At 44.6% G+C, this 11,788-nt stretch overlaps 1 protein-coding gene across 1 annotated transcript; it reads right to left on the bottom strand.

The window, feature by feature from the left end:
- Positions 1-1,644: 1,644 nt before the first annotated feature.
- On the bottom strand, positions 1,645-5,717 carry Endod1 (endonuclease domain containing 1; the record flags this gene model as incomplete). Its single annotated transcript, XM_013511207.1, is given in 1 exon segment — positions 1,645-5,717. A coding segment is annotated over 1 exon segment (1,203 nt), but the record flags the coding sequence as incomplete, so codon positions are not given.
- Between the last annotated feature and the right edge of the window lie 6,071 nt (positions 5,718-11,788).

The raw sequence follows: 11,788 nt of genomic DNA, 5'->3' as shown, positions 1-11,788 counted from the left end.
CGTGTACAGCGATCTCATGTGGTTTTAGGTCATACCCAAGCCTCCGAAGCCCAAGTGTTGTCGGCCCCTGGTTTGGATGCAGGTATTGTAGGAGGGGTGGACAACTTGACGCTGGCCCTGAGCAGAAAGGCCTCTTGCAGACTGTACCTGGTGAGTGTGGGTTGATGGGGAGAAAGTGTGATCATAAGGGTCAGGTATGTGGGTCCAGAAATTCTACTTCATCAATTCCCCCAAGAATGACTGATCTTTTGGAGACTAATTCACACTGCCTTAACATGAGACTGAAGAATAAAGAATGAATATGTACAATAACAGCTACCATGCTGTTAGCACTAAAAAATACATGCTGCTTGTATCTTTACTCTCTTCCAAGTATTAGGGTTCTTGGGAAACCAAATCTGTTATAAAATCATGTTGTCACTGAGGCAGAAGCCTGCACAGAAAATGGTCTTTCTACTCCAGAGATCAGAGACTCACCTCCCTTCCCTGAACAGCGCTGGAAATATGCCGTGTTCCTGTTTTCTGACACTACTTTTGCCAGACTCCAGATTCAGTCCTCACCTGCCCATTCAGATTCACTGACACCGCTGGAGGCTCTTCCTTAACTTTCATTTGCAATCTTGACTCAAGACTGTACCTGACACTGGTTCTTCCAACTTTGACTTAGAAAATCCTGGCCTTCATGGCAACTCCCAGCTGACTGCACGCAAGGTCGGTGAGGACTGCTGCCGGCAACAGCCGGCACAGCAATGAGCATCTGCTCAGGAAGGCCAGGAGCCGGGCACGCTGACGGATGCTTTATGTTCGTGAATGCATTTAATACTCAACTCTCTTAGGCAAGTGTTCACACTTAGCCCCATTTTATAGATGAGAAAGCCAAGGTAAGTAACTTCCCCAAGGCCATACAATTAGTGAGTGAGGAAGCCAGGACTCAAGCCTTTGTCACTTTGACCCTAACGCTTCGTCTCTTAACTTGTAGAACAGCAGCCTCCAGAAGTGCCCTTGCGTCTGCCTCTCACGAGAGCCTCACTGTGCACTCTTACCGACTGAGGCTGAGGCACAGCGACGACAGTTCTAACACTTTCGTAGCTGGAAGCTAGCCTCATGTGAGCTGGGGAAATACCTCATTTAGGAAAGGCAAGCAGTCCACACTATGTGGTGAGCTTAGGCAAAATGCTTCACCGCCCTCATAACTCTACCCACCCTCGGAAGGCGGCCAAGAATTACTGCCACCTCCACCCACAGGGGCCACTCCACTAAAGGCCACAAAGACGACCAGCCCTCCCTCCAGGGACTGCCTGGGATTTCTCACACCGTGGAGGTCTCTTAATGGAGAAACACGTAAATAAGAATGTTTCTGTAATTTTCTGTTTGACTCAGGTTCAGTGAAGCAATAAACATTCAGTGTTGATTTTAGGACACGAATAACAATGAAAAGTAGCTCTAAGCCCTGTTTCACTGACCCAAACTTCTATTTTCTCATTTATGTCTCAACATTTAAAAAAAAAAAAGAACAAAAGTAGATGGGGCTGGAAATTGCATGAGTTAATGTGTATCAAGAAAATGAAAACAAAAAAAATCAGATATTCCCCAACCTCATTTCAACCAAATTCTCCCCTTTTCGATATTTTACAGAACTGCTAATGAGTTGTCCATAATTACTTTATTGAGCATCTGCAAGGCACACAGCATTGTACACAGCCTGAAAATGTCACGTTCCTTGTGTCCCGTTCTGTTAAGGCTCTCTTAATCTCCGTGGTTTTGCCCACCACTGCCATGGTGCTCCAGGGAGCAAGCTGTTAGTACTTTTAAGGTAGCACTTACCATGACGTATGACAAATACAGATTAACAATGCATTCTTCCCACCATATTCTGAACTCCTTAAAGATGGGATCCATGATATTTCATCCCTGCAACCTTGATGACCAAATGCACGTTTGCTAGAAAAAGGCGTAACTGGAGAATGAAGAGTGTTTCACATCAACTACTCCTCCCAGCTCCTTGGCCAGCACTTACGTATAAGTGCTCATGCTGAGCGGGAAGCCAGCACGGAACAGGCACGGTGGACCAGTGGAGTCCAAGGGCACGGCTGACCCACAGCCTGGAAAATCAGCTCCATAAATAAAGTAGAGTTGGCTGGCTTCTCCAAGGGTCTGAAAACGTAACAGAGCCGCAGCAAAACCTTTAAGCCAAAGATGGGGTTCATAACCCAAATTCTACCTCAAGGACCCAAGCAGCTCACTGCAAATGAACCAGTCATCGGCGACTGGTGGGACTTCAAGCCCAGTGCAGCCAGTTCCAGTGAAGCAGAGGCGCAACCAGCACTGCTGTCCATAGTGTCGAACGTCAGCTACCTTTGCTATTTTCTTTTTTTTGCTTAATTATCACTTCCCAGATGTCAAAAAGACCACACAAGAATAAAAAATAGACACAGACCAAATGGATGTGAAACAAGATATTTCCAGATAACTCTCAAAGATAACTCTCACACCTCCACGGTGTGAGAAATCCCTGCTCGATGCACAATGCTTAGAAGCCATGCCATGGATCCCCTCCGCGGGCCTTTCAGAAAGTCAGTATGTCCTACGAGGAAAGAGGTGGCATGCGACACAGGAGGCACGGTGTTGTACGAACGCTGCCTGTTTCCTCCCACAGGCCAATTCCAACGTTATTCAGGGCCTGGAATCTGTCTGATGCATGAAAAACGCCCTGCTCACGGTCTGGCGCGGCAGCACACACTTGCACAGCTGACAGCCCAGGTGTGTGCGGCAGGGGCTCTGGCTCCCGACCTGCTCGCAGCCATGAGACTGGGGGCAAGCCTGCTGCTTCCTTGTACCTCTGGCTCCTTCTCAAATGTGGGATGGCCAGACTGTCACTCTGGTCACTTCCAAGATTCCTTTCTTTCATCTAGCAGCATTCTTGACCCACTGAACCCAAAGCAAACCCTCACGCTTCACTTACCCAAAGGAAAGTGTTAGTAAACACTGCTTAGGACCCTTGAGTAAACTGATGCGCCTCAGTTTATCAGCACCCTCAAGTCTGGTGCTAACACTCCTAGACTTGCATCATAGCTGACCAGGATGGCAGTTTGCTAGCTGCTATGCCACTCAGGGGGCAAGGCAACAGTTTTTTCTGCAAAATGTAACTCTTGTTACAGTCATGTTTCTCACCCACCAGCCCCAAACAAAGGGTTAACACATTAATCTTCCTTTGTTCCCTTTCTGGACCCTCAATTTTTGTGTCACGGGCTACGGCTCCATGATCAGTATCCACACAACCCTTTCCGACTGCAACCCTTCAGCACACCTAGAAAAATGCAGATGATTCCACCCCGGCTATGGAGGGCAAAGCAAAATCTGGTTCCTCTTGTTATCATTTTTAGTGCAAAATTTAAATTGACAAGTGCTTGATCAAAAAATTGGGAATTAGCTCTCAAATTTAATGTTCATTAATAATTATGCTTTATAGCCTCAGAATATAAATAAGCTCCTAGGAAATAATGATTCTTAAGTATCTTTATACACATATCTTTTTCTAACATAGCCAGAATATTTTTTGTGTCTCTTTCCTATATAGTCATTCCAAAATAATCATTTAAGGAGAGTGTTTTGCTGTACTGGGTATTCACTTGATGCATTAGAAAGCTCTTCTACGTTGCAGAATATGAATTTTCATATTTCCCTTAATATGTAGATCTTTGAGCTCAGTTGTTAGCTAGTGATTTGATATAAGTCAAGTTAATCCAGGCTTGGCTAAGGGATTTTTGGATCTACAGTGCCCATGAAGAGCAGGGCTGGCCCCTGGCGTTCCTTTTCTACAGCTAAGAGGGCTACTTACTCCATTCAAACCTGCACTCAAACTTTGTTAGGCCACATGCAGCATAAAATGCAGCAAAATTCTATTTTGGAAGAAAATAAAAATCTAACAGGTCCTTGAGAACCACAGAAAGCTAAGAGACATAGCAGAGTCCATATCCAAAAGAAAGTTATTTCAACAGACAGGTATCTGCGCTTCACCAAGGTCACCTGAGTTAGGGGTGAAGAGAAGTGAAAGCTAAGAGACTGGCCAAGGATATTCAGATCTGTTTTGTCTTAAATCTCAGAGTAATGGGAAGAACAAAATTCCTTTCTCATCTTCTCAGGAACCCTTCAGTTTAAAACTGTCCTCTTTCTAATCTTCCCTCGGTTGTAATTTCTAATTATCACAAGTTAACACCAGAATGTTTCCGTTACCCACTCTGTACTGGAGAGAATAACTGAAGTTCTTAGTAGCCTGGAAGTTTGCACATACGATTGGAAGTACCCAGCTGATTACTAGATCCCGTTCTCACCATTTTTATGTCAAGTGTAAACTCTACCATCTTCCTTTGCAAAAACAGGCAAACATCCCCAACAAAGGCCAAAAAAATAATAACTGACAGTGGATAAAAATCTACTGTGAAGACAAAATATTCCGGCTTTCTCTATTAAAAATTCAAATTCACTGTGACTGTACAATATTAGTGTTTTGAGTTCTATAATTCTCCAGAATTGTCGAAAGTAACCTTGTAGCCAACCCGCTTGAAGACATTAAAAACAACCTGAAATAGGCCACCCATAGTGCCAAAAGCAGTGTCCAAGATCAGAGAGACGGTGCCACCCAGGCCGACAGCAATGTCCTTACAAACAAGTGGGACTGCTCCCATGGTGTACACAGGGAAGGTGGCCACGTCCAGGAGGACTCGGACAGGGATGCCCAGCACACGGCAGACGACCTTCAGTAGACAGCACAGAATCCGGAGAAGAGCCCTGGTGACTTTCCCAGTGACTCTGAGCACCTTCCAGGGTATGCTCAGCAACTCTTCTCCAATGGCCACGAAGTATGAAACAGTGGCCGAGCCCAGGCGGCAAAGGCAGCTTCCCATGCCACTGATCACCTGCTTGGTAATGCACCACACTAAATGGACGACGCTCTTTAGGACCGCGACCACAAGGTAATACATCACTTGTAAAAGCTTGACGAACGGGGTGGCGACGAAACCCAGGAACTTCCCCCAAAGGCTGCGACTTTCCTGAGGTGCCTCTGGAGCCAACAGGGCATCTGTCTTGCTCTGCGTGCTGGCGAGGGGGACAGAGCTCTCTTGAGACTGCACCTTCCGCTCCTCGTCCTGGACTTGGTTAACCACTTCCAAGATCTTCTTCATTTTCTCTGTGTCTTGCTCAGTCTCACCACAGTTGTTGTGAAACAGCTGAGGGTGTGACGGAAGCAGTTTCTCAAGGTCTTTCACCATCACGTCTTCTATGACGTCACTGTCCTGGACATGCTTGACAAAGCCCATGGCCCAGCCGCCTCCGGGGAAAGCACAGCAGGCCGCCAGCCACACAGACTCAGGCACTGCCACTCTGTCTTTAACTCTGCGGTCTGAAGGCACCGCGCCAGCGAGGAGATACAGATCTTCGCCATCGCCACAGTGAGGAATCAACGCCCTGTCCATCAGGCTGTCGAGATTCATGTACCACCGTTCCCGGAAGGACTGGGTCATTGGAACTGAATTTGTGAGAGTGAATATGGCCATCTGGGGATCACTGTTAAGGGGGAACGGGTACAGCTGTCCTCTTTGATAATCAGAATCAACGTAGTCTGTGTTCAAGGCTTGTTTGCTTCCCAGATTGTTCACAGAGGTGATGGCCTCAGCCTCATGAATGACCTCCACAAAGCTGCTGTTGGGGTCATCAATCTGAAAGAAGAGAACACATGTTGAGATGCACCCCTGTTCACAGCGGACAGGAGCACTTGCATCAATCTGCCAAGACTCTATGGGAGTTCTACTGCTCTATTACACGTATGTGCATGTGTGGTCCCAGGGAGTGGACTCAGGGCCTTTGCATGGAGCTACATCCCCAGCCCTTTCCACCTTATCTTGGTACAAGGTTTTGCTAAGTTGCCACATTGCCTAGGTTGGGCTTCAATTTGCAGTTCTCCTGTCTCCACCTCCCAGAGCGCTGGGATTACAGGCATGCACAACACACCCGGTTCTACTCTACCATTTGTAATGCCTGTGTCTGAAAGCACTTTGTTCTCCGATGTACACACTTCATGCTAGCATCTCACAATCCTGACATTTGAAAACATCCTTCAAATGGCAATTTCTATTTTACTTCTTGTGTTTATCTGACCCCCCACTCTACAGTGGCACCCCATCTTACACACATAAATACACATGCACGCACACATACACACACACGTTTTTTTTTGTTTTGTTTTGTTTTGCTGCTGCGGACTGAACCCAAAGTATCATGGATACTGAGCACATGTTCAGCCACTGAGCTACACTGCCCAGCCTATGACATTCCTTTTGAATCTCTTCTACTTCTACGAACTTCATAGTTCTCACGGTATATTTTTCCATCAAATTTAATGTAACTGTAAAATCAGAACTGCAGCTCAAAGAATCAGCCAGCAATGTTAGCTGCAATTTAATACACAGGTTCTAAATCACATTCCTACATTTTGGAATCAAGGGGGATACTATGTGTAGGCTGGTATCAGATATTAGCTACCAGACAAAGTTCAAACTCAAATTAGACCAATTATTGTTTAAACTTAATCTCTTCATGACAGTTACTGTCTTGGTCAGTCCAGGTGTGTGCTACATACCAAATATATCTAGTATAACACACAGTCACTTTTATAATATTAGAGAACAAACAGCTCAGTATTAACCTCGGAATATGTTTTCAATCTCCAAAACCAGATTGTAAATTTCTTGAGAGCAAGGGTCATATATATTCTGCATAAGATCCAGTCCAAGGTCTGATACATACTAGAATCTCAAGGCATTCTCATTCATCTTTAGGCCCTAAAATGGTCATAATGGCAGTATTTATAACAGCAGGAATTTGAACAAGCCCATACTTTCAGCAAAAGTTAAAGTTAGATAATGTTACAGCCATCAAACAAATATTTCTAACCCATTAAAAATATTTGGAATTGGGGCTGGGGATTTAGCTCAGTGGCAAAGCGCCTGCCTGGCAAGCGCAAGGTCGTGAGTTTGGTTCCCGGTACCTGAGAAAAACCAAAAAAAAAAAAAAAAAATTTGGAATTATGCATAGTTTGTAGTGCTGGAAAAATACATGTTATGATGCTGAAAGCGAAAGGAAGGATGTAAAATTAAATTATCATAATTTTTTTGAAAAGGCTAAAGGTATGCAAGAAAAACCACGGAAGGAGATAGAGATACACAGATGAATACGGATTGATTTCTGCGAATGCAGGTGGTATTTTTTCATTTATCTTCTTGTTTCCCTCTCTATACCTCCCCTACCCACATCAACCCATACATTATTTACAATGTGTAACTTTTAAAATGAAATGAGCTAATTAATACAAGTAAATTACTGCTAATTGATCCCCTGGTGTTGGAAGCAGCAATGATCCTAGATGCTCTCCACTCCCACTATATCCCCTGTAGGACAGATGAAGCAGCTCATCCATTTTTGCAAAGATTCAGTCTCTGCTATCTTATAGCTGAAGGATACACCCCTAGGACATACTGCCTTCACTCCTGAATTACTGGATCAAGACGTAGTCGAACCAAGATCCACAGAGTCCTAGGTCCAAGGTCCAAGGTCCGAGATTTTAGGACGTAACTTTCTTCATGGTCACCAGGGCATGCTTTTCTGCATTTAACCCAGTGAGGTATCTTTAGCCTTTCGACAGGAAGTGTGGGAATGGGTTTCTGACTGGGATCCCTGCGACGCCGCACAGACAGCACGCTGATGTCTTCAACTCAAGGACCGCTTGGGGTGAAACAGTGGCACGAGGACAGACAGCAGGCCTGGGACACGAGCGGGGAAGAGGGACTCGAGAAGAAAGGAGCAAAAGAGAGAAAGGCAGGAGGAGGAAAAGTACTATAAGGAGAAAGGGAGGGGAGGGGAGGGGGCAGAGAGAGTACTCTGCTTTTGGGCAAAAAGCAGAGTTGACTTACTGTGGATCAACTCACTCTGTGGTCCTGCAGAGTATGAGCTCCCTGCCACTGCCGGGGAGACTGGCTGGATGCTTCTGCACCCTCAGGCCACTTGGGCTCGTGGGCCTCCACACTTCCGCTCCAGCCATGCACCTGGCAACCAGGTAAAGACTTTCTGCCCATACTTCACAGGCGCCTGCAAAACTGGCCAGCATGGACCTGAGGCGGCTGAGAAAGCCAGGGCCCGACTGCACACTGCGCTGTGCATCCCCCCGTTCTGGTTCTTCTTAGGCAAAGTCTTAACCGTATGCTCCAAATACGCTACGGCAGAACACACGTCTCCCCTCCCCTTCCCTCTGCTTTCACCAGAACAGCACGCCCATGCTGAGTATCTATAGGAACCCCAAGTCTGGTGCTGTGGTTTGCTGACGTGGTAGAATATAGTGTTTGAAATAAGAGGACGAATGCCTGGATACTGAACGGGGTGGGGTGGGGGGGTGGACCAGCGACTAAATTGATAGCTTGTTGAACTATCAATTATGTGTTTTCAGTACGACATTATATGTATATGACTTTGATTGCTGTCTCCAGGCATGTTAGAGCCCTACTCCCTAGGATCCTGCATACTACGTTGGTTATTGATTTCTTACATACTTCTGATGCCTGAAAGTTTCTTTTTTGCTCAAATATGAATTTAATTTTTAAAAATTATGTATTTTATCCAACATGTCTATGTGACCGCAGTGGAAGGAAAGGGATTCCCCACCCGCTCTGACACTTGACCAGATGTTTTCTCCAACATCTCAAGCTTAAAAAAAAAATTTCTCCTAAAGCATGCTTTGTGTTCTTTTATAAGTCATTGTGGGTATATTATTCGAAAATTTATCTACTTTGCTTAACTCTGTTTTTAAATTTAGACCACTTCCTGGAACTGTATTTGAAATAAACAGAGCAGTGCTTTTCGGTACTTATACTGATGGTGTCAACCACTTTACAGGCTGAAACCCTCGCTAAGAGTAGACTACAAGAACTCACAGACTCTTCCCAGGCTGCACGGCCCAAGGTACAAACAAGGTGATTCTGCTTTCTTTCTTTTCTTGGTGCCAAGGACTGAACTCTGGTCATCACTCATGTTAGGCAAGTGCTCCGCCACTGGGCAACACCCTTCTCCTTTCCATTTTATGTTGAGACGGGACTTGCTAAGTTGTCCAGGCTGCTCTCAAACTTGTGACCCTCTTGCCTCACCTTCCCAGGTAGCTGGAACTACCGATGTGTGTACTACTCACACCTGGCTTCTTACTAATTCTTTTGCATTACTATTCACAATTTTTTCATCTATTCACAATATATTTGTTTTCTTGAAATTTATTTCTATAGATTTTACATTTTGTAACTTGGAATCATCCATAAAAGTGGGTATTATGTTCTAAAGTCACTTTGCCATATCAATTATAAAGTTATGTTAAACTCCAGGACTTTGTAATACCCTACCAACTGATCTCGACTAAAGGAAATGCCCATCATGCTAACTTGCTCCCTGTTTTAAAACCAGTTTTTTAAATATAAGATGAAACTTCCTTCCGATCCCAGATGACTAATTTTTAATAGGCTTTGTTGAAGAATCACCTGAAAGATCTAAGTAATTCAGCTCCCTGTCATAAACACATTCACTTACTCCTACAAAACAACCAAGCACATTTTCCCAAAGGGATGCTGAAGGATGTGTGTGTGTGTGTGTGTGTGTGTGTGTGTGTAAAAAACTCACCTTATACCTGGGAAACTATTAAAATAGTAAGACTATTTGACTAAAATAGTTTTACTGTATTTTTCGATATACTGTTATTTAAAGGGCAGGTGGATTTTTCCATGCTTTCCACAGGCATAGTATAATGATCTGGTTGTTGCACTTACAGTAAATTATAGTAAACACAGCTCCCTAGAGGCAGAAATATACCTATGATGTCGGCAGTAATTTCAGATTCTAATTTCTGGATTACACCTGCCCTTCAGCACACACCACCAATTGTCCTCCTTGGCTTCCCAGTGGCTTTTCTGGAGTAGAACACAACAAAGCTCGTGCTGTCTAATCCACCTCCCCGTTGACCTAGGCCCCTTGGGTTGCTGATGTAATTTGATACAGTTTCTGTACCTAATGGAAAATGTTTTTCCTAATCTCAACATTTTCTGTAGGTTTTTTAAAAATGGGTTTACCAGCCTTCTGTCTCATAAATTATCTTACAAGTTTATTTCAAATTTAGTACCAAGAAAAAATTGCTTTGCTTAGTAAGTTGGTATATTTCCTTAAGTCATATAGTAAAATCTATTTAAATTCATGGTGTTTCTTTTTTGTTTCAGAATTAAATGAAAGATGACTTACATTTTTTTTGGTAATATGCATGTAAGGAAAAAAAAGGATGGAGAATTAAAGAGGGCTAGTGAAGGGAAAATACTCATCTATTCAACAATATTTATCAAGTCTATGTTACACATGATTAGTACTGGGAAAGGAAGCATCAGAAATGGTAGTAACAACAACCAACATTCATTAAGTACTATCTACCGGACATCACTCTGAGAATGTTACAAGTAGTAAGTCAGCAAGTGGCAAACGATCCCCTCATTTCAATCTCAACACACTGCCCTATTATTAGCACCGTTTGATAGGTGAGGCAACTGAGGCCATCAAGGTCAAGTGATCGCAGAATGTGGTAGGCTCACGGTATTAACTCGGAAAGTTTGCCCCGTCACTGGTGTCCTAATCCCTGCCTTATACGCCTCCAAACACAGGCTTCATGCCAAGGGAGTCACCTAGTACGTTTTCTACACAGAGGCTTAGAGACAGAACAAGCAGTCAACGGAAACAGGACTCTAAGTAAGGAAAGCACAGGTTTTACCGGAAAGGACAGCTGGGGATCACACTGAAAGTTTGAAAGCATTCTTGCCTCCTCTTACTCTTCACACAACCCTATGAGGTAGGCATTTTTCATATAAGAAAACTCCAGCTCGCACAGGGGCAGGTGCAAAGTCATCCAGTCAGTGAAGAGCCAAGGCTATCGCTGAGCTCCTGAGATCCCAAAGCTGAGCACAAGCTACTAGCAGCTCCAGCCCGAATGAGGGGACTGATGAGAGCCACAGTGTGGCCACCGTAAGAAGACAGGAGTCAACTGGAGGCACAGACGGATCTGCAGGAAGTGCCAGTCACCTAGTGTCGCACCAAACACAGTCAAGGGAGGGGGAGAACACTGCCAGAGGACGATCAGCAGTGTGCACCACCACTGCAAAGAGCAAAGAGAAGGATGAGGATAAAGCCCAAGGGCTGGAAGGTTAGGGATCAGCAGTAACAGAGTGCTCAGGAAGGAAGGGACTGCAACAGGCACAAAGAGGCCGCAGATTAGGCCTCTTATTTTGGAAGTCTCTGGATAAGGGCAGGAGGTCAGTAAGTCCTTCGGTTGAGGGGCACAGGTCTATAGGGGCCAAGCAAAGGCCTTCCTCCTGCCCAAGACCAAGGGTGTATTGGGAGGTTGGTGCTACTTCTGTCTTTGCAGGCAGGACCATCACAGGGCTGGTTCTTGAGGCTCAAGAACAGTAACGAGCTGGAGGAGCAGGGAGCACTGTATAGAACCCAGGCCCTGTCCATTGCTGGGCTACAAAATCTTACAAACCTCAGAAGCCAGGGTCACCAGGTGCACATTTGCCACAGGGAATTTTTTCTTTTTTAAAGTAAAAGGAGGAAAACATAAACAGACCACCTTTTACAAAATAGCAAAAGAACAGTACAGACAATACAGAGTTACAAAGTGGTAGGAAATTAACAATGCTTGTTGTATTACATATTGATATCT

The sequence above is a fragment of the Chinchilla lanigera genome, unplaced genomic scaffold, assembly GCF_000276665.1.
Source record: "Chinchilla lanigera isolate Chin_1 unplaced genomic scaffold, ChiLan1.0 scaffold00011, whole genome shotgun sequence".
NCBI lineage: Eukaryota > Metazoa > Chordata > Mammalia > Rodentia > Chinchillidae > Chinchilla > Chinchilla lanigera.
Note: the sequence above shows the minus strand (reverse complement) of the source record. Positions and strands in the feature narration are given on the sequence as shown.